Source organism: Kogia breviceps, chromosome 10, assembly GCF_026419965.1.
Source record: "Kogia breviceps isolate mKogBre1 chromosome 10, mKogBre1 haplotype 1, whole genome shotgun sequence".
Classification (NCBI taxonomy): domain Eukaryota; kingdom Metazoa; phylum Chordata; class Mammalia; order Artiodactyla; family Physeteridae; genus Kogia; species Kogia breviceps.
Window position 1 is genome coordinate 91,446,966 of NC_081319.1, and position 24,209 is coordinate 91,471,174.

The following is a 24,209-nucleotide window of genomic DNA, read 5'->3' on the forward strand; positions in this document are numbered from 1 at the left end:
GAAATTGTCAAAGGCAAAGTAAATCTCAGAGAAAGTTAGATCTTCAGTCCTAAACAAACCTACCTAACTGGAGATGGATGTGTCCACCTAGAACCAATGGAACCATTAAGTTCTGGTTTTATTAAGAGAATCCACATGGCTTCCTTATAGAATGTGATCAAACCCAGGATAACAGAGAGTTCAAAGAGGAAGAAGTAGCCAACAGTGTCAAATGCTTCAGAGATAACAAGTAACATAAAGACTAAAATGGGTATACCTGGTTTAACAATAAGGGGGTCAATGAACCCAGTTCAGTAGTAATGAATCATAAATAAGAAAATGGTGACAGCTCATACAGACAACTCTTACAAAAAGCTGGGTAGAAAAAAGAGAAAGAGGACTCTTGATAGCTAAAAAAAAAAAAAAATTGAGTATACATGTGTTAGTATATTTAATTCTTTCTTTCCTTCTTTCCTTTCTTTTTTAAAGTTTACATGCTGAGGAGAGAAAGGCCATAGATAAAAAGGAATTGAAGATAGAAGAAATAATTGATGGAGCTAGGTCCTTCAGGAAGTAGAGAGGGTAAGATCCAAAACACAGGTAGTAGAGACACAAGCCAGAATGGGAGAGGGACCAAGTCATCTTCTGAGACAAGGGGTTAGGAGGGAAGCCTGAAAACAGATGCTATTACTCTTGTAGAAGTCAAAGAGGATATTAAACAAGATTCCCATCTGTTGGCCTCAATTTTCTCAGTGAAATAAGAAACAAGTTCATCTGCTATGAGTGAGAAAGCATACTGTTAAATAAGAACAGAGTGGATGTTTAAAATACCTGTTAAAAGTTTAATACCTGGTAAAAAAAAAAAAAAAGAGAGAGAAGACTAGAAACACATAAAAATTGCTACGGTATTGAGATACCAGTTGAAATTAGATACCATGAACTTTTAACAATGACTCCATGTATAGCTGTCATTTTCCTCAGTGCCCAGCAGATCTTATGTAGGAACGAAACAGTCAAATGGATTGACCCAAGGTTTGTTCATTCCATCATTCATTCATTCATTCATTCACTCATCATTTGTTAAACATCTAACAAGTGCCAGGAAGGTTCAAAAGGCATAGCACAGAGATTTACAGGACAGATGTGAAGGATACGGAAAAAAGGAAACTATGCTGGATAACATGAAACTTTAAGTATAGGTCAGACAGATAAAGAAGCAGAACCAGAAAGGAGAAATAAAGTGGCTGGGGGTTGAAGGAAGAAAGGAAAGGGAGGGTGGGAAAGAGGAGCGAGGATGGAGAGAGATAAAGGAGAAAAGAGAATAGGAGGTTATAACAGTACAGATATAGGTATTTAGTATTTTTGAAGAACAGCAAGGTCCAAGATCTAGTCATGAGAAAAATTTGCTGAAAGAGTTTGATAAAGGTGATAACCACTGGAGTTGAGAAGTAAGGAAGTAAGGTTAGAGCGTTGGTGAAACATTCCATATGGATACTCAGATTGCCCATGATATTAGAAATACAGGTAGGATAAGGAAGGAAGAGTTGATCAAATTTCCCAGTTAATGTAGGTGAATGACCAACATATTAGTTGAGGAAAAGACAGAATAAAAGAAGTACAATATAAAATAATTCAATAATGGAACCAAAACAAAAATGCTTTCCTATGCAGTTGGAGACATCACAGTTTAAAGGGAGTATTGCACCCAATCTTGTAGCACATGGACCGAATAAGAAGCATATTCCCTGGAGAAAAGTCAGAATAACATGTGGAGGGAGGAGTTAAAAGGTTAAAACGTTGCGGGTAAGCTAAAACTATAAAATTCTTAGAAGAAAACAAAGCCATATATCTAGATGAATCTTGTATTAGACAATAGTTTCTTACTATTACATCAAAAGAATGAGTGATAAAAACGGCAAACTGAACATCATCAAAATTAAAACCTCTTGGTACATCAAAGGACACTACTAGGAAAATAACAAGACCACATAGAAAATGGGAGAAAATTTTTGCAAATCATATACCTGATAAGAAACCTGAATCTAGAATATATAAAGGGCTCCTTGAACTCAATAAAAAGACAAATAAGCCATTTAAAATTGGGCAAAAGACCTGAATAGACACTTCTCCAAGAAAGATATACAAATGGCCAGTAAGCACATGAAAAGATGTTCAACATCATTAACCAACCAATAAATGAAAATCAAAACCACAGTGGAGGAAGTGGGCAGTTACTGTTTAACACGCATAGGTTTTCAGTTTGGAAAGATGAAAATGTTCTGGAGATGGATGCTGGTGATGGTTCCACAGCAGAGTGAATGTATTTACCGCCACTGAACTATACACTGAAAATTGATTAAGATAGTAAACTTTATGTTGTGTATATTCGACCATAAGGAGATACTACTTCATACCCACTAGGATGGCTATAATCAAAAGGACAGACCGTAAGAAATGTGGGCAAGGCTATGGAGAAACTGGAACCCACATCACACATCGCTAGTGGGAACGCAATAAAATGGGGCTGCTGCTTTGGAAACCAGCCTGGCAGATCCTCAAACCACTAAACCATATGATCCAGCAATTCCAATCCTAGCTGGATACCCAAGAGAAATGCAAACGTATGCCCAGACAACACTTGTACACAAATAGTCACAGCGTTATTCATAATATGCAAAAGGCAGAAACAACCCAAGTCCCATCTACTGATGAAAAGATAATCAAAAGGTTACGGTATATATCCATACAACAAAGTGTCACTGAACCGTAAAGGGAAATGAAGTATTAATCATGTTAAAACATTATGCTAAAGGACAGAGGAAAAAATCAATCAACATAGTGTCTGATTCCACGCATATGAAATGAGCATAATAGGGAAATTTTCAGAGGCAAAGTAGATTAGTGATTACCTATGGACGGGTGGTGAAAGAAATGAGAGGGGCTGCTAAGGAGTACTGTGTTTCTTCTTGGAGTGATGATAATACTATAAAATTGATTGCAGTGATGGTCGCATAACTCTGTGAATATACTAAAAACCACTGAATTACACAATTTAAATGGGAGAATAGTGTGGTGTTTGAATTATATCTCAAAAGGGCTGTTATTACTGCCACCATCCCCCCCAAAAAAGGTTGAGGGTGGCCAAATGTTCTAATGTCAAGGTCATGAAACTCAAGAAAAAACTGAGGAAATGTTCCAGCTAAAGGAGACTTAAGAGACCTGACAACTGAATGTAACTTTGGGTCTAGATCTGGGATTTTTCTTTTCCTATAAAGGACATTATTGGAACAATTAACAAGATCTGAATAAGGTCTGCACACTAACTGATAGTACGTTAGCAATGTTAAATTCCTGATTTTTATAATTAGACTATAGTGATAAGAGAATAGCCTTGTTTTTTAAATATCAGGATATTTAGAAGTAAAGAGGCATCAGGTTTACATCTTGCTCTCAAAATCATCAGGAAAAATGTCTATATATAAAAAGAATAAGTAAATTTGGTAAAATAGTAACATTCGGGGAATCTGGGTAAATGGTATATGTTAATTCTTTATTTTCACCACTTTTCTGTGAGTGTGAAATTATGTCAAAATAATACTTTAAAAGTGTGTGCGTGGGTGTGGGTGTTGAAGAGATGAAGATTTTCTTCTACCCTAATGGTCACATAGAATTGACGTGAAATGCATCAAGCTGAAAATATATCCTCTGACTTTGAAAAAGTGCTTGATTATCACATTCACTTTTAAGGCGGAAAAACAGATATTGCCTATACCTGATCAGTAATCGCTGGGTGGTGTGGGGGGAATCCAGGACTTCAAAAGGAAGGCTCTACCAAACTTTAAGAAAAAGAGAAAAAAAGCATTTGATTACAAAAAAGCAGGGGGGAAGTTCATTAAATGCTTTAAAGAAAATGTTGTGTCACTTCCGTTTCTAGTAAGGAGGATACTGGAGGAAGCGGTGGGAGAAAAAAGAAAGAAGAGGAGACAGTGAAGAAAGAGAGAGAAGAGTCAGGGGAGGGGGAATTAAATGCAAGAGGGAGAGGCTGGGAGGCAAAAAGAACAGGGTGGGAGGCAGGGAGAGAAGAAAAAGCAGTCCTGAGTGAGAACAAACTCAAGGTTCACATACAGTAATGAGGAATATATTGAATTCATTCTGGGAAGAAAAGAAAAGCTGTTCTTAATTAACACTATAAATTGTAGCCCTGAATACACAAGAGCTTAGTCTCTGGCATATAATTCAAATAAAATAAATAGAAGCATATCTTGTCTCCTTCAGGCACTTAGTTATAACTATACAGGAAAAAAAAGACATGCGGTATGTTCTATTACTGACTCCATACGATCTTGACAATGAAGAAAGGAGTTGGTGAATAAACAATTCATAAATAACATTAATGAGTCATTCTGCTGCAGAACTTTTAAAAGAAACCCATAAAAATATTTTATTCAGCTATTATAAACTACTCCAAATTTATAACTCAACATATATTGAAGAAACAAACCTATACAAAGCCACCTAAAGCAAATAAAAGAGCTATTCTGAAGTTTCCTAATTGTTTCGAGCAGTGCTCTCCAATAGAACTTTCTACAAGGACAGAAATGTTTACACACTGGGCTGTCCAACATGGTAGCCACTAGCCACATGTAGTTACTGCGTACTGGAAACACAGCTAACTGTGACTGAGGAACTGAATTTTAATTTTAATTCACTTAAATGTTCACCTGTGGCTTTTGGCAACCACACTGGAAAGTGCAGGTTTAGAGTATGGCTAAGACAGCCACCCAGTTTGTGGTGACGTGTTAAGGAAGCCCTAGGAAACTAAAACACACCTCAAACACAATTTTGCCAACTGGGCTACAATAAAAGTGTAGTCAGGGAACAGGCTAATACTGCCCTGCAGTCAGAAGTTCAGCTTTAGTATGCACTGGAAGTATCTTTTTTTCTGAACAACCAGCAGCTAGATAAGTTGCAACCAGATTACTAATAACACCGTTGACAGCTAACATTTCTTGAGCAATTACCATGTCCCAGGCTCCGTGCTAACACACCACACGCACCATCACTATTAATCCTCAGAACATCCCTCAGCAGGAGACACTGTTATTTCCTAGGCTGAGGGAACTAAGGCACGAAGGTATCCTGCTAAATTCTAGCCAAGTGGTCTTAGTATATCTTATCGAGGAATGGCACAGAAGGGGCACGTTTTGTGAATTTCCCTTTTCCTTTACACACCGAGGTCATTACTAACTGATCACAAAACGATATCCAACTGAACTTGGACTTTCAAGTTAACCAGGCAACAACTATTCCCCCAAACGCTCACCCACCAATCACCTCTGCCGTGCATGCATTCACTTGACAAATACCTGTTAAGCACCAACCAAGCACTATGACTGTTCTAGGAACGGGCGATCTAATGGTGAAAATACCAAGCCCCTGCTTCATGGGCCTTACATTCTACCTGGAGGAGACAAACAGGTAAACAACTGAGAATGTTCATTTCCTATCATGATAGATGCTATGAAGAAAATAAAAATCGGGGAGTGGCTAGAGGAGGAGAGGGCAATTTTGCTACAGTGGTCCAGGTCAGCCTCCGCACAGGCAGCGTTAATGCTGGGACGTGAACCATAAGACAGAAGCACCAACGTGACCCTCCAGGGGGAAGAGCATATACAGGGGTTGAGAGACAGAAGTGATGGCGGATGAGGGCCATCGTGCTGGGAGATGAGGTCAGATAATCAGGGAAGGGAGACTATGTGGGACCTTGTAGCTCATGTTGTGCTGGTTACACTGTATATTCTACCTGCGAAAGGAAGTGGTTGTAGGGTTAACTGGACAATCTCGGTAGTACCGCCCAGGCTAATTCTATCAAAAATGTGCACAGAGCACTCTTTATCCACATTTCTCTATTACTTAGTGTGAGTCTTTTTATACTTGTATCAATCTGGCTGGGGTCTTACTACCTCTTGATTTTATCCCAAGACACTTCAAATCCTTTCAGGGGTAACAAAGGTTAATAAATTATAGATACACATCAACATAGGTACAGAGGAACTCTCTCATTAGCTCCCTTAATTTTGATTGTATATAAATAAACTAGGACAACCTGTCATTTCATTCTAATTAAGAAATATCAGACCAACACTTTAAAACCACCTAAAAACTCTATCAACCTTTAAAAGAAAAAAATGCCTGCCTATCTCCGTTAAGAACTATACTATAAAAAGCCTTTTCCATTAAATGCATGTTCAGATTTTTCACTTTTACCATAATGGGAGCTTGATCCAATAATCAGCATTTGACAGGTTAAAGTTCAATACTGACTTCATGGTAAAAAAAATATTTTTCTCTCTAAAAAATTTTCCTTCAAGCTGTTAAGGGAAGTCCCTACCTCTATAAATGGTATTGGAAGAGAGCTCAATTTCCAAATCTCTTAAATTTGGAGAAGTCCAGAGCAGTCACTAACTAACTCTGCTGGAAGACAGATTTCTTGAATTCACAAGCCCATGAACAAGTTTACTAATGTTACACAAAAGAGCATTTGATGCTACATGTGGTTTAACTTTTTCAAAAAAACTTTCTCATCTGCCAGTACAGTTTCATCTTCTTTCACCTCTTCATTGAGAAAAATGCTTCCCCAGCGGTACAAATAGCCCTTTCATCAAAAGTTATACGACAGCACATTCCACACACCACTAAAAAGCATATTTTCTACCTGAATGGTACCAGTGAGTGACGAACACTGAGTAAGAGATAAAAATTACTAAGTGAAAGATGAGGCCAGGCTAGATGGATGCCAGCAAAATGCGGATCAGTACCAGGAACTTTCCCCCCTTAAATCCAATTAAAATACCTATAAAACTTTCTCACAGGGGTTGGGGGGGGGAATCTTTAAGAAACTAAAATCAACATGCTAAATTCAATTACATAGAGAAACATTATTTGGGACATTAGAATATTATAGCCATATTAAATAACAGGACATGTTATAAAGTAAAAAATTATATATAAAGTAATACTAAAGTTGAAAACAGTAGTACTAGAATAAAACAGAAATACACATTAGGGATGTAAAACATCAACTAATAAACAATGTTGCATGTAGTAGGCAGAATAATGGTCTCTCAAAGATGTTCAAGTAGGGCTTCCCTGGTGGCGCAGTGGTTGAGCGTCCACCTGCCGATGCAGGGGACGCGGGTTCGTGCCCCGGTCTGGGAAGATCCCACGCGCCGCGGAGCGGCTGGGCCCGTGAGCCATGGCCGTTGAGCATGCGCGTCCGGAGCCTGTGCTCCGCAACGGGAGAGGCCACGGCGGTGAGAGGCCCGCGTACCGCAAAAAAAAGAAAAAAAAAAAAAAAGATGTTCACGTCATGATCCCAGAACCAGAGAGTAAATTACCTTCCATGGCAAATGGACTTTGCAGATGTGATTAAGATTAAAGACCTTGAGATGATGAGATTAACCTGGACTATCCAGATAGGCCCAATCTATTCACATGAGTCCTTAAAAGCTGAGGCTCTTTCCCATCTCTGGATAGAGAGACAGATCAAGATAGAAGAAGGGTCAGAGAGAGATGGCATTGCATTGCTGGCCTTAAAGATGGAAGAAGGGGGCCACAAGTCAAGGAATGTGGTGGCCTCTAAAAGCTGCAAAGGACAAGGCTCCCCTAGAGCCTCCAGGAAAGGATGCAGCCCTGTCAACACCTTGATTATAGCCCAGTAAAACCCATGCTCAACTTATCTCCAGAATCATAAGATAATAAATGCGTGTTGTTTTAACCAACCACATTTGTGGTAATTTGTTATGGGGTATGTGAAACTCATACATTAATTAAGAAACAAACATGGTAAGAGCACCATCAAAGAGGGAAAGGAAATTTTAAAAATAAATGCTGCTGGAATAACTGAGAACAATATGGAAAAATATAAATGCATACTTTATATTTAACAAATATTCACTCAATAAGTATTTACTGAGCCAGACACTGTACTAAGTACAGAAACTAATGCAAAATATGTAAAGCTGTAAAATAATAGCAAACAAAATCCCTGGCTTTATGGAGCTTGTAAGTGTCCACCACAGTAAACTGCAGAGTGAAGAGTTGAACAAATCCTTGCCATAACTTTTTTTTTAAAAAAAGATCTAAAAGAAAAAGAAAAAATACATACTTTATCAGACCTGTTCCTAGATCCTGGAAATGTAAATTTTAAGTTTTGAAACCACAGGAGAAATTACCCACTCATTCCCCTCTCCCTCAAATTCCAAGTTTCTAATATATCAAAATTTTAAAAGGCAATGAAAAATAATGATAGAAAGACACACAAATGTTCCCAAGTTAAAATAGGTTGAATCCCTGCTACTGAGTTGTAGGAGTCCTTTAGATATTCTGCTATAAACCCTTTAGGAGATATGTGTTTGGGAAATGTTTTCTCCCAGTCCATGGCTTATCTTTTCATCTTAACAGTACCTTTGGGGGAGCCAAAGGAATTAATTTTGATGAAGTCCAATTTATCACTTTCTTTTCTTCTGTGTCCTAAGAAATAGCTGTATGTGGCTACCTAAGAAAGTTTCCTAACTCAAGGTCACCAAAAAAAGAGGGGGAGGTGATAAAACTTTATCAAAGATATATGGATATTAAACAATCACAGAAAATGTGCTCAAAATCATTAGCCAACAGAGAAAACAAATTAAAACCACAATGAGATACTACTCATTCCTAGTACAACAGCTAAAATTAAACTGGGAGTACCAAGCTTTGGTCAAGATGTGAAGCAAATGAACTGCTGGTGGAAATGCAAAATAGTACAGCTGTTTTGGAAAACACTTTGGCAATTTTTAAAAGGCTGAGCAGATGCTGACCATATGACCAAGCAGTACCATTCCTAGGTATTCACCCAAGAGAATGCAAACATAATTCACACAAAGACCTGTGCACGAATGTTTACAGCAGCTTTATTCTTCATAGCCCCAAACTGGAAACAACACAAATTTCCATTAACTTGCTAAATGGATAGACAAACTGTGGTCCATCCATACAGTGAAATAATTCCATAAAATACAAAGTAACAAACTATTAATAATCACAACAAAATGTAAAATAGATAGCTAGTGGGAAGCAGTCGCATAGCACAGGGAAATCAGCTCGGTGCTTTGTGACCAGCTAGAAGGGTGTGATAGAGAGGGTGGGAGGGAGGGAGGGAGATGCAAGAGGGAAGAGATATGGGGATATATGTATATGCATAACTGATTCACTTTGTTACAAAGCAGAAACTAACACACCGTTGTAAAGCAATTATATTTCAAGAAAAATGTTAAAAACAATAATAATAAGGCTTCCCTGGTGGCGCAGTGGTTGAGGGTCCGCCTGCCGATGCAGGGGACGTGAGTTCGTGCCCCGGTCCGGGAGGATCCCACAGGCCACGGAGCGGCGGGGCCCGTGAGCCACGGCCGCTGAGCCTGCACGTCCGGAGCCTGCGCTCCGCAATGGGAGAGGCCACAACAGTGAGAGGCCCACGTACCACAAAAAAAAATAATAATGATAATAATAATCACAACATGTATGAATACTGAATGAATCATGCTAAGTGAAAAAAGAAACAAAGTAACATATACAGGCATACCTCATTCTATTGCACTTCACTTTACAGCACTTTCCAAATACTACTGAGTTTTTTATAAATTGAAGGTTTGTGGCAAGTCTATTGGCAGCATTTTTCCTACGGCATTTGCTCACTTCCTGTCTCTGTGTCACATTTTGGTGATCCTCACAACACTTCAAACTTTTTCATTATTATATTTGTTATGGCGATGTGCGATAAGTGGTCTGTAATGTCACTACTGTAATTAATTTAGGGCAGCATGAACGGCGCCCACAGAAGACAGCAAACTTAACTGATTACTGAAATGACAAAAAAGGATTTAGACGATTACATAAACTTAGTTGACAAAGAAGCAGGATTTGACAGAAGTGACTCCAATTTTGAAAGTTCTACTGTGGGTAAAATGCTGTCAAAGAGTATTGCAGGCTGCAGAGAAACTGTTCATGAAAGGAAGAGTCAGTCGATGCAGCAAACTTCAGTGTTCTCTTATTTTAAGAAACGGCCACAGCCACCCCCCTTCAGTAACCACCACCCTCATCGGTCAGCAGCCATCAACACTAAGGTAAGAGCCTCCACCCCCAAAAAGACTGTGACTCACTGAAGGCTCAGATGATGCTTAGCATTAATAATAAAGCATTATTTAAAATGAAGGTATGGGGACTTCCCTGGTGGTCCAGTGGTTAAGACTCCACGCTCCCAATGCAGGCGGCCTGGGTTCGATCCCTGGTCAGGGAACTAGATCCCACACGCCCCCAACTAAAGATCCTGCGTGCCGCAACTAAAGATCCCGCGTGCCCCAGTGAAGATACCACCTGCTGCGACTAAGACCCAGCACAGCCAAGTAAATATTTTTTTTAATAAAATAAAATTAAATTAAGGTATGACTATATTTTTTAGACATAATGCTGTTGCACACTTAAGAGACTACAGTATGGTGTAAACACAACTTTTATATACACTTGAAAAGCAAAAAGATCAGGTGACTTGCTTTACTGTGATGTTTGCTTTATTGCAGGGGTCTGGAACCAAACCCAAAATATTTCTGAGGTATGCCTATAATTCCATTTATTTGACATTCTGAAAAAGGCAAAACTATAGGGACAGAAATCAGAACAGTGGTTTCCGAGGACTGTGTTTACTGTTTGCTGGGGGTGGGAGGTGGAGGAGCTGACCACGGATGGAGACAAGGGAAATTTCCGGTGCAACGGAAATGTTCTGTACGAAATTCATCAGAGGTGGTTTCATTACACGTTAATTATATTTCAATAAGCCATACTTAAAATAACAAAAAAATCAGTATCAATAACATATAAGAAAATAATTAACCTATAATGAATAAAGGGCATATAGAAATAACCACTAGATTATATACTGCTTCTGACACTAACCTTTTCACACTACCTTAGCCCTACCCTCCCTCACTCTTTCAGCCTGTCATGTTGATTCTGACTTAAGCATCTCACTGAATGCAAACTCCTCCTTTCCACCCTATTTATCACTCATCTGCACTACTCCAAGCTACACCTCTTAAAATCAGCGCCTCCAAATTACACTCAAATCAGGGTGCACTTCTTGCCGCCGCTTCTCCCTTACCGGCACCCTTAAGCGCACACGCTTTTCCTTGGATACCTTATGCTTCTGCTCAAAAGCCCTCTCTCCTTTCTCCATTCATCAAACCACTACTCATCCTTTGAAACCCAGGTCAGGAATAGTTTCAACCTCTGGGCGCCCACCAGACTTTATCCCCATGCATATTTATCGTGATTATTTGCAGCTCTTCTCAGATTTTACTGTCTTTAAGGACAGACAAGTTTTATTCAGCTCTGTCACTCTAGCAAATAGTTTCATTGCAGGCACATAGCTGTGCTCAGTGTTAACTCTACTAGTAAGATAATTAAATTTTTTTTTAAATGCTAATACAGAGCACTAACTATGTGCCAGGGACCATGCTAAGCACATTATGTGTATTAAATACTTTAACCCTTACAAAACTCGGAGTTACGTTCTATTATTATCTCCATTCTATGAAGAAACTGAGGCACAGAGAGGTTAAGTAACTTGTACAAGGTCACGCAGCTAAAGTGGTGGAGCAGGGATATGAACGTGTGTAACCTAGCTCCTAAATCCATGCTCTTCCTAGTATGCTAGACTACCGTTTTATAATTCAGTAGGTGAAAAATGTATACACATATAGATAAAATTAGAGGAAGCCATGAAAAAGTAAAAACAACAGATCTAGGAAGGTACAAAAATGAATGGGCTTTTAAATCTACATGTCATTCTGATACAATACTCCCATTTTGATAATTAAAGGTAAAAAAATGGAATATGACGAGAAGAAATATCAGAAGACATGAAGTAGAGACAAATAGGAGGATAGTTTCTAAAATTTTGCCCTCAATATCGATGCCACCATTACTGTGACATTATTCCATTTCATGAATTTATTTACCTTCTGGAATACAGTAATATGATAGAAATGTTCTAAAACGTATCCTCTTTCAAATGCTGCTTTATTTATACACATAATTTTCAAAATTAACATTCACATATGAAAGAGCCATCATGCTGTCTGACTTTCAGGATTAGAGCAGCCTGCCTGAAAAGATGTTTAAACCACTGCAAATCAACCTGGTAAGAGTCCCTGAGATAAGTGGACACCTGTGTTAAACCACATTTTTGTTCAGCTCTCCAAGGAAAATATGCACCTGCCTGCAGGGCTCACAGCTGGCACATCAGGAAGTTCTGTCATATACAAATTTTCAGCATCTAACTGTGTATTCTGCCTTGAATTGCATGTTTTAAAAATGTTTTTAAATGTTACAACCTGTTTATTAATTCACAGTTTATTTAGGATTTCTAGAGATATTATACAAAGATAAGCCTGATGAATCAATGCCAAGACCAATTTCAGATGCAGTCTTTATTAGCTCAGAAAATCTACACAAAATGTACAATTCTGTAAACATGCTTTCCTGTAACAGAATAAAAACCAACCTTCCTAATAAATATCATGCCTATCAATAATGACTACTATAGGAACTGAGAAATAACACTACCTTAAGCAGAATTCAAGCAAATAGAGACTATTTCAGCCATCTATTCCTAACACAACTCCCAGCTGATGGACACAAAGTATATTTCCATCTGAACCTTACACAGAAATTCCCAACTAATCAATCTCCCCAGCATCTAGGGACCCATCCCACCACATTCTCCAGGAGGCTGAAGATGTTCTAGGCTCAAACCAGATTTCTCTCCCCAAGGACTAGAATGTAAGCTCTATGGGAACAGGGATCTTTGGTGATTTTACATACCGCTGCATTCCTAGCACCTGGAGCAGCAGCTAGCACTCAGCAGGCACTCAGTAAGTACTAGCTGAATAGATAAAAAAACAATAATGTGGCAGCCCTGGGATTTAAAGCCTGGCTTTCTGAGCACTGAAGTCTATTATTCTTTTTTGCTACCAGACTTTAAAACAGAACATCCTTTCTGGTTGACTAAGCTAAAGAAACTTTCCTGCCAAAAAAACAAACTAAAGAGAAGAAAAGTAGCATTCAATAGGTATAGTCACATCTTTGAACTACCTACAGCTAGACACAGAGTAACCAATGTATACAAATAAGAGCAGTGATTTTTTTTAAAAAAGTGACATTGCATGAAAACTAATTCCAAGGTGAATAGTTAACCAAAATTATTTGTTAAAAGAGAAATGAAAGGACTTCCCTGGTGGCGCAGTGGTTAAGAATCCACCTGCCAATGTAGGGGACATGGATTTGAGCCCTGGTCTGGGAAGATCCCACATGCCGTGGAGCACCTAAGCCCGTGCACCACAACTACTGAGCGTGTGCTCTAGAGCCTGCCAGCCGCAACTAGAGAAAGCCTGCACACGGTAATGAAGACCCAATGCACCCAAAAATAAATAAGTAAATAAATAAATTTTATTAGAAAAAAAGAGAAATGAAAATTTTCACTGTAAGGTAAAATGTTTCAAGATCCCATAAAAATGAAAAAGATCTTGATTCTGCACTGATTACCTATAAATTTATGTTTTTATGAATTTATATTCTAGATATAAACTTCATTTAATCATACTAGGGAAAAAGTTTGGGTTAAAAAAAGGTCTTTCTATCCAACACATATATGTTTTCAAATCTGTTCTTTTTCCTCTCCCGCTATGAAAAAAAACCGGAGGGGGCTTCCCTGGTGGCGCAGTGGTTGAGAATCTGCCTGCCAATGCAGGGGACACGGGTTCGAGTCCTTGTCTGGGAAGATCCCACATGCCATGGAGCAACTGGGCCCGTGAGCCACAATTACTGAGCCTGCGCGTCTGGAGCCTGTGCTCCGCAACCAGAGAGGCCGCGACAGTGAGAGGTCCACGCACCGCGATGAAGAGTGGCCCCCGCTTGCCACAACTAGAGAAAGCCCTCGCACAGAAACAAAGACCCAACACAGCCATAAATAAATAAATAAATAGATTTTTTTTTTTAATTATTAAAAAAAAAACAAAAAAACCCGGATGGAAGAAGCCTAAAGATTACTGCCACCAAAGCCAGTTCTTCTGGACCCAGACGTTGATAGCTATTACTTCTGGTTGATATTCTGTTATTTTCTTTCTCCGTCCCACCACACAGATAATATTAATCACAACTAGATTCAGATGATAATAATATAAAGCCCAGGAGTCAAATCACCAATTACTAAGTGCCCTCACCACACTGCTCTCTCTGATTATGGAAACAAATTAACTGTCCCATTTCTAAAGGCTGATATGGGTGGATATTAACGTTATGATGGTAACAAATATCCTTCTTCCTTATTAAACATCTTAAATGTTTATTCCAGGAGCACCTGCAAACATGGGACAGACTTGTCTTTTTAACTCAAGTGTGCAATAAGTACCTTGCTCACCATCTAAAGGCAGCCTTTTATTTCGATCACTTGGTCAACAGAGCAGACCATCCTCCCTGCATGTGGCACAGCACAGACAACTCCTAGCAGGAGGTGAAAGCACAGCTGGTCTTCCTTCGACCTCTATCAACGCCCTCCCATCCCAGAAACTCTGTGAGGAAAATTCTGTGAAGGAATAACAGTTTTCACACAGTCTGTAAATCAACTGTGCAATACAATTCTAAACATCCTCCTAAAAACAGTTTCCGAAGTCAATGAATTTAAACACCTTCATATTTTTTTTTTTTTACATTTCAGAATTGTTTTTTCTTTGGGTAAACGAATATAATTCATTTCTTTTTTAAAAAATAAATTTATTTATTTTATTTATTTTTGGCTGTGTTGGGTCTTCATTGCTGCGCCAGGGCTTTCTCTAGTTGCAGCAGGGGCTACTCTTCATTGCGGTGCACGGGTTTCTCATTGTGGTGGCTTCTCTTGTTGCAGAGCACAGGCTCTAGGCACACGGGCTTCAGTAGTTGTGGCACACGGGTTCAGTAGTTGTCGCTCGCAGGCTCTAGAGCTCAGGCTCAGTAGTTGTGGCTCACAGGCTTAGCTGCTCTGCGGCACGTGGGATCTTCCCAGACCACGGCTCACACCCATGTCCCCTGCATTGGCAGGTGGATTCTTAACCACTGTGCCACCAGGGAAGCCCCTAATTCATTTCTTCACTTGACTGTAACTCACTATGTTTCAGAAGGTTTCTGATTTTGCAGCAGTTCAACATTATATTCAGAAACAGATCTCTCCAAACGCCAATTATAAATAATATTAGTGTCCTTCTCCAGATTTTCTTCAAAATTTTCAGTTCTCCTGTACATAATTTTTATATATAAAGTGTCAGTTCTGATAGATGTCATATACCTGCCACAGATAAAAATGCTCTATAAAATGATGTTGACAAAGAACAATCTTATACTTTAGTAATAATACCAAATGCTGAAGATATAATTAAACTACAACCCCAAAATGTTGTTATTGTTAGTGCAATTCTAGTTTTGGAAACTTTTCACAATATACTGATCTTAAATTTAAAAAGCCCTTTATGAGCATTATTGTATGATGTACATTTCCTAAAAATTAGAAAACTACTTATATCCAACAATTAAGAACAGCTAAGTAACTTATGGTATACCCTTCAGCAGAAAATTAACACAGGACTTAAAATGGTTAAAGAGCTCATGGAATAAAATCTCATGGAAAAATAAGGACACAAAATAGTTTTGATATTACAATTAAGTCAAATATGCAGAGGTTAAAAGTCTGAAGGGGATAATTATTGTGTTAGGGTGAGAGGATTATGAATTTTCATTCCATTCACTTTTTCAAACATGTATTGTTTCTCCAATTATAAAGAAGCTAAATAAATATAAAGAATTTTAATGGTGATAAAATGAGACAAAGAGACAGAACATAAAGCATGCTAGATTAAATGCGGAAACAATATGTTTACCTGCCAGACCCACGAGTTCACTTCATCCCGGAACACAGCGCTCCGTATCACCAGCACTGGGCATCCTCTCACCCACCATCTTGAGAATCTCCCCAACATACTCACATACACTTAGCTCTTCACAACACACAGTGGAGTTCAGGGAAATGTCACCATAAGGTACACAGAGAAGAGACTTTTGCCATACTACAGAAATTCTACTATTCTGGGAACTTAATTCCTTGAGATGAACTACTCAAAGATGAATTCTAAGCTTTTACCACGCTTTATCTCTAAAAGAGAATTCTAACTAGTTTTCTATTTCCTTAACACAGCAGGATTATGTTTATGGAGAAAGTTAGTCTGACATGAAAAGATAACTCAGGAGTCCATATTCAGTTCATTCCTTAAAGCAAGAGAAATCAAAATGCAAACAGACAAGTGGTGAAAACAAACTAAAGTTCCCAGACATTCGGGTTCTGTTTGTTTAACGTGAGAATGTTTGTTCAAAGATTATTAAATTTGCCAGTGGGGCAAGGACTTCACAGCAGAAAACAAGTTCACTACACTGAGAATACAGTATAAGAACCTATCAACAGTACATCAAATAAGGGAAAAAAATCCAGTAAGTTTCAATCCAGATGCCAATTTTTCATACAATTTTTTCTATGAGCATACAATATTTATATATATATGTTTTTAAATTAATAGAGCCTCTTTAAAAGAAGATCATTACTAAGCAGAGTGAGTACAGCTATAACAGAACGGTGGGACGCATAGAACACCACCACTTGGTCAACAAGTACTGTCTGAATGCTAACTGCCTCTGGGCACTTGTGAACAGTGCTGTCCACGAGGAATAAGAAAGATATAGTAAGTAGTCATCCCCTGACTCCACAGAACTTACCGCCCAACAGGGAAAGAAGCACACCAACAACAGAAGCACAAAAGGAAGCTTCTTTCATGCAGTCAGTCAGCAAACAGTGATTGAAAGGATGCCTACTGTATCTCAGGCACCTTGGGAAAGGCTGGAGAAACGTGGTGGGCGCTTAAAAAAAGACTGAAAAGCTGTCAGCGTGGAGCTAATAATTCAAAAATAGAGGTGGGCTGTTTTCAAAAAACCGCATAAGTTTACCCCCAAAAGACAACTCTGTGAAACGCTGAGAGAGCAAATGGAAAGGTAACTGCGTAGTAAGTGCAAGGAGCCCAGAGCCACGTGCGCAGAGCAGTCAGGGCCGGCTGAGAGAAGGGGCAGTGGTGAAGCCACGTCCTGGGGAATGAGGAAGATGGAAGTGGGACATTCCAAAAAAGACACCTGCATAGTACGATATGGCAAGAGACAGTGCTGGACAGAGACCAGCTTAAAATGAACGACCTTAAATGCCATACTACGGCTTTTTATTGTGTAATTTTTTTTCTTTTTAAATGAGAACCTGGAACATGTTTCCGCACTAGGTTCAGACGTTACACAGACATGACAAAGTTTCCGTGGCAACAGGGAAAAAGTAAGTTAAGGACAGCCAGACGTGTAACCTAGCTTGCGGATAACCCAGAAATAGAAACTAAAATGCGGAGCCGTGACGAGCTCCAACGGCGTAGGGCCGGCTTTCTCCGGTCCGGCACAAGCTCACCCCTATGACGCTCAGTCCTTTAAGGTAGTCCTGACGAGGCTGCGCCTGAGGAACACATCCTGCAAGCACTATTTTCTTGTTCTCCTCTTGAGCTTTTCTGAAAAGAGGGAAGAGAAAACAGTGTTAATTCTTTTCCTCACAAGCGTACCCTTGGAAACCGACGTTAGTACTCGTTAAGCTCCCTAAAACATAGCAAGACAGGATTTTCTTACAACTGCTTCAAAAAAGACGCATTATAATCAGACTTCTGAACTATGTGTCTATTTATCACACCATAAACAACACAATGGCAGTCCAATCTGATAATGTCTTTCATTACAACCTCATTATAAAACAAAAAATTTTACTTACATAGAATATTCGAGGATATAAATCATTCTTGAAAACCCACATTTTCCAGACAGACATTAGCCATTTGATTATTTTAAATCATTCATTATTTTAAATATTAATATTAAAACATACTATATGATCCCCCAGTCTTTTGTCTAGTATAAAAGTAAAATATACATTGAAAAAATTGAACAGACACGTAAGAAATAGAAGGTATAATACTCCCTCTATCCTGAGAATTCACACATCAGCTCACTTATGTTCCTCAGAGACTGTCTACAACTCATAGATTATTTATGCTTATGTCCAGACAATCCCTCTCATACGCAGGTATGATGTGTAACTAGACCTGTGTTCACTATAAATACACAAAGATGAAACAATGTTTTGTTTTACAACTTCCACCCAATACACCTTGTGTATCTTTCCTTTTGTTTCTTTAAAGATCAGCCTCACCCCTTTTTTCTTGTATTTTATTTTTTTAATTGAAGTTTAGTTGATGTACAATATTATTGAAGTTACAGGTGTACAACATAGTGACGCACAATTTTTAAAGGTTATACTCCATTTATAGTTATTATAAAACACTGGCTATATTCCCCATGTCATACAATATATCCCTATAGCTTATAGCTTACTTACTTTATACATAGTAGTTTGTACCTCTTAATCCCTTACCCCTATCTTGCCCGAACCCCTTCCTTCTCCCCACTGGTAACCACTTGTTTGTTTTATGTATCTGTTATTTTTTGTTAAATTCACTAGTTTGTTTTATTTTTTAGATTCCACATGTAAGTGATATCATACAGTATTTGTCTTTCTCTGACTTATTTCACTCAGCATAATACCTTCCATGTCCATCCCTACTGTTACAAATGGCACAATTTTGTTCTTTTTTATGGCCGAGTGGTATTCCATTGTGTGTGTGTGTGTGTGTGTCTATACACCACATCTTCTTTATCCATTCATCTGCTGAGGGATACTTAGGTTGCTTCCTTATCTTGGCAATTGTAAACAATGGTGCTAAGAACATAGGGAATGCACATATCTCTTTGAATTAGTATTTATATATCCTGGATAGATACCCAGCAGTGGAACCTCATCCTTTTTAAACATTACAATGTGGGTATACTACAGCTTAACTATTTGTGTTCTGATAGGCATTTAGGTTATTTCCAGTTTTTCACTATTACAAATTTTTTCACAATACACATGCATATAGACATATGCACACACATAACACGTCCAAATACATGTGGATGGATAGATCATCTTTGAATATTTGAGACAGTATTTCTGGATTATAAAAACCTAGATGTGAAATCTATGCTAAATTTCCCTAACATAAATTCTAAGAAGTAGAAACGTTGGTTCAAGGGTATACATGTCTGGTTATTTTATTAGGCATTTCTTTACTTAGGAGGAAGTTGGGATATATTTTATGTGGGCGTTACTCATTTATCTGGGCACACATGCATTCAGCAAACACGGTTTCTGTGCTAGAAGACAGTGGCTAACCAAGCAGAGCTAACAACTTTTCCTAGAAACCATTCATATTCTTTACCCATTTATATTAAAATTTTAAGTCTTCAATTCTTTTTCAAGTATGTGGGTTTGGGACTTGTGATGCTTTGTTTACTTTTTTCCACTGGTTGCTCGGGTATTGTGTTCTGTACACCAACTGTGTTTCTGAGCCCCCCACCCCGGGCAACGTCTAGGTTTCTGAAACCAACACAGAAAGCTAAGGGAATCAGCAGTCCAGCTTCTAGGCTTGTAACTTTTAGACTACACCACCATGAAGTGAAAAGTCTCTATACCTGGCACCCTTTTTTGTTTCTGTCAACTTTTTCAAGGCTACAAATTCAGAACGGAAAGCCTAAAAAAGGTGGCAGGGGATGGTTAACAGAACTAGCTGTGGGTGATCAACAGCCACACCAAAAGCCCTGGAAAGTCTGCAGAGAGTGATTAAATGAATGAACGGGCGGAGGACAAAATACTAGTTTAACAGCATCCGTAAGCATTTCACGTCCGTAACTTCTTAAAGTACTCTGGTATAACTTTTCCATTTGGAATCCTGAAAAAGCTTGTCAATAGAATCAAGAAAATCTGACGCTGGTAGATTGCTTAACATATCCAAGAGAATTACTGCCTGGCTCTGCCACTTGGTTTTACTTTTTTTTCTTTTTTTTATCAGTACCAAGCACACCATTGCACACAAATAGTTTTCTTGTAGTAAATGTGAAATACCTTATCAAACAAAAAAACTTTCCATTTACATTAATAACATGTACAAGGAAATAATATCTGGTTTCTTCACAAACTTTAGCTATGCACCTAGAATCGCTGCCAAATGTTCAAGGGTCTGTGAGGTCACCAATTATTAAATCCAAATTAAAAAGCTGGCTACCAGCGTTTCCCTGGTGGCACAGTGGGTAAGAATCTCCATACCAATGCTGGGGACACGGGTTTGAGCCCTGGTCCGGGAAGATCCCACATGTCGCAGAGCAGCTAAGCCTGTGCACCACAACTACTGAGCCTGCACTCTAGAGCCCGCAAGCCACAACTACTGAGCCTGTGTGCCACAACCACTGAAGCCTGCATGCCTAGAGCCCGTGCTCAACAAGAGAAGTCACCGCGGTGAGAAGCCCACGCACCGCACCGAAGAGTAGCCCCCGCTCACCGCAGCTAGAGAAAGCCCGCACGCAGCAACAAACACCCAACGCAGCCAAAAATAAATAAAAATAAAATAAATTTATTTTTTTAAAAAAGCTGGCTTCCAATAATGTGATTCAATTACTTAATTATTAAGCACATCTAAGACATGATAGTGAGGGTTTAAGGGACCACAGTAAGAGGAAGATAGGCACTTTACACTCGACGAGCTTCTGGTTTACAATGGATGAGATGAGATGTAAAAGAACATAAACAACACAGCATCAAGTAAAATGCCCTAACGTGACAGAAAGATGTACAGGCAACATATCATGGAGGGACAAAGAATATGCACACAGAAAAATACAGTAAAAAGCTTTATGAAAAAAGTGGAGAGGATTTTAAGGGGAGACAGGAGCTGGAGAGGGTGAAATGGAGGCAGGAAAAGCTCCAGGAAGTTGTTACACCACGGACAACAGCAAGAAGGGAGGAAGTTAGGGGGAAAGCATTTCATTATAGAAAGAATTTCTATATAAGGGAGACTCACAGGGCTCATATTGTGGAAGGAGCCTTACAAAAAAGACTGGCCAGGCTCCAATGTAGTGGGCAGTGGGAAAACTTTACATTTTGGTGGCAGAGTGGACACAGAGTAGAGCCATACTTTGAGAACAGGACCCTGGTGGCAAGGTGCAAAATGAAATACACGGGGAAAAGAAGGCAGTGGTTGGGGAAATTCATTTAATATGCTAGGCAAAAGGATGTGAGGACCTGAACACATGTGCAGGATTTAAAAAAAAAAAAAAGAAAAGAAAAAGTTAAACGGAGATGAGTTCTCCTGCTGGAATATACTTGAGAAACCCCAAGGATGAATCAAAGGTGATGTCAAGGTTTTGAATCTGAGGCAGGGATTAACAGACATTTTCTAAAAAGAGCCAGAGAGTAAATTACTTCAGGCTTTGGTGATCACAGGTCTCTGTTGTAATTGCTTAACTCTGCCAGCGTAGAGCAAAAGCAGATAGACACAATACTTCAAACAAATGGGTACATCTCCATTCCAACAAAACTTGTTTAAAAACAAGCAGCAGGGGCTCCCCTGGTGGCGCAGTGGTTGAGAGTCTGCCTGCCAATGCAGGGCACACGGGTTCGGGCCCTGGCCTGGGAGGATCCCACATGCCGCGGAGCGGTTAAGCCCGTGCGCCACGGCCACTGAGCCTGCGCGTCTGGAGCCTGTGCAACAAGAGAGGCCGTGATAGTGAGAGGCCCGCGCACCGCGATGAAGAGTGGCCCCCGCTCGCTGCGACTAGAGAAAGCCCTCGCACAGAAACGAAAACCCAACACAGCCAAAAATAAATAAATAAATAAATATTTTTAAAAAAATAAAAAATAAAAAAATAAAAACAAGCAGCAGGTCAGATTTGGCCCAAAGGCCAGAGGCTGCCGATCCCTAGTCTGAGAAGATAACAGAAAAGTGGTGCCACTAGCTGTCAACAGAAGCTGAGTCCTGGGAGAGAAGGAAATTCCAATAGGACACACCAAATCTGAGGTTCTGCTAATGCCCATCAAGTCTCTGGATGCAATTCAGCTAGCTGGCAATAGAGCTGGGGGTAGATTTTTGAAATGTATCCCAAAGTGATGGTCAATGACAGTGGATGCAACAATCCCTAAAGGGATGGAGAGAATCCTTATTGAGTACAAAACTGTACGGTTCTTTAGCAATGCAGACGCATTCTCATAGGCTAAAAAATATTGGTGTCATAAACAAAAAAAGGTAGTATCACCACCAACAATACTATAATAGCAATAATAATCATGGTTAGCATTTATATGTACTTCATCAAGGTCACCATTATATAGTTAGTTGTATAACATATTTGAAAACAGTGTAGCCAATATACAACAACCCAGAGAAAGCGTTCTGCCGACTTTATCAACACTAGACCAGGTCATGAAAGAACAGTCCGAGGCTGATTTTAGGGAGTAAGCAGAACACCAGAAAATTAAGAGGAAATTTCAAAATAGAGATGTTTAAATAATTTATTTAAAATATTATTTCATGTTTTTATTGAATTTGGCTTTAAAGTGCTAGGGTAGACCAGAACTATTAGCCAAAAATCATAGCCCAGCTACGGAATATTGATGCTACACTCTGTGACCAAATAAAGCATCAAAAGTTTTAATGCAATTTCTCAAAGAGTGTTCTTGTTCTAAACATTCCTTTCTTACATCCTGTTCTTCTTGTTTAGTAAGCTTTGCTCAGGTTTATAAGCCTGAAATAAGGCCTGAAAATTTTTTCTTTAGAAATGTACCCAGCACAGACTGTGTGTGTGTGGGGGGGGGGGGCGGGGTACGCGGGCCTCTCACTGCTGTGGCCTCTCCCGTTGCGGAGCACAGGCTCCGGACGCACAGGCTCAGCGGCCATGGCTCACGGGCCCAGCCGCTCCGAGGCACGTGGGATCTTCCCGGACCGGGGCACGAACCCGCGTCCCCTGCATCAGCAGGCGGACTCACAACCACTGCGCCACCAGGGAAGCCCCAGACATATTTTTTAAAGCCTTATCCTTCAACATGAATGCTGGTAAGAATAATACCTTAAGAAATTTTAAAATACTATAAATTTCCATGTTTTCATTTTCGATAGCTTTGAAATGTCAATTAAAATGAAAATTGAGTGCTCGCTTCGGCAGCACATATAGTAAAATAAAAATTGAATGTAAAGTTAATTCAATATAATCATTCATATTTTCTTGAAACGCATTTCTAAATTAAAACAGAGATGTATCCTTGTCTAGAGCATTAACTTGAGTAATAAAGAAAACATAAAGAAACCTTTTCTTCTTTTCTGCCAAGCACCAAATGAAAGAAATAATTTGTACAGAATCTTAAAATTCACAGCATCGTAGAAAACACATAAAGATGATATAATATCATTATCTCACAGATGAGAAAATTGATATTCAAGAAGACGCAATGGTCGAGGTGCAAAGTTCCACACTTTGTGGATTTAGTGCTGGAGCTGGGATGAGCGCCCAGGACCTCCTGAGTCCTCGAATCCTACGTTTCAGAACATCAATCAAACTTGAGTTTTGATTGTGTAATAAACATTGGAGCAAACATTTCTTGATTAAAACAACACAGAAATTGACACAGATTATAATGTACTGAATGTCTTCAAAGTAGAAACACAATGTAATATTTCACAGCTCTTGTTTTCCTGAGTCTTGTGAACAAAATCACGCTCTAATAGAAGAGCAGTAAATTCATGGATCTATAGAGAAAAACTCAGTTCTCTATAAGTAGCAGATAAAGAGGAAATGTTGCTTCTTCTCCAGGTTCATTTCTCTTATTCCGTATATCCTTCCTGCAAAGTGATCTTTAACCTATATAAAAACACTCATAGTAATATCTAAATCCTCAATCAAAATTTTCTTTTATGAAAAGGTATTCTTAAATATACATCTGATATTTTAATTTCTAAATGTATACTGATACCCCTCTACAAACAGCAGTACTGGAAGAAGGGTCAAAACCAATCAGTTTCTAGGCAAAGCAAGCACTCTTAACTACTCTGCAAGTGAGTAATGCCTGCATTCAAATACTCAAGTGAGAGGACACTATTTTAAGTATTTATGGACAGGCA

At 39.0% G+C, this 24,209-nt stretch overlaps 1 protein-coding gene across 25 annotated transcripts in view; it reads right to left on the reverse strand.

The window, feature by feature from the left end:
* The window catches only part of CDKAL1 (CDK5 regulatory subunit associated protein 1 like 1), a 657,591-nt gene that overhangs the window by 470,254 nt on the left and 163,128 nt on the right, over positions 1–24,209 (reverse strand). For all 25 annotated transcript variants that reach the window (XM_059077869.2, XM_067006689.1, XM_059077873.2 and 22 more), the window contains one exon: positions 17,588–17,684. In XM_059077869.2, coding sequence (XP_058933852.1) covers positions 17,588–17,684 — 97 coding nt within the window. The remainder of the gene's footprint in view (positions 1–17,587; positions 17,685–24,209) is intronic.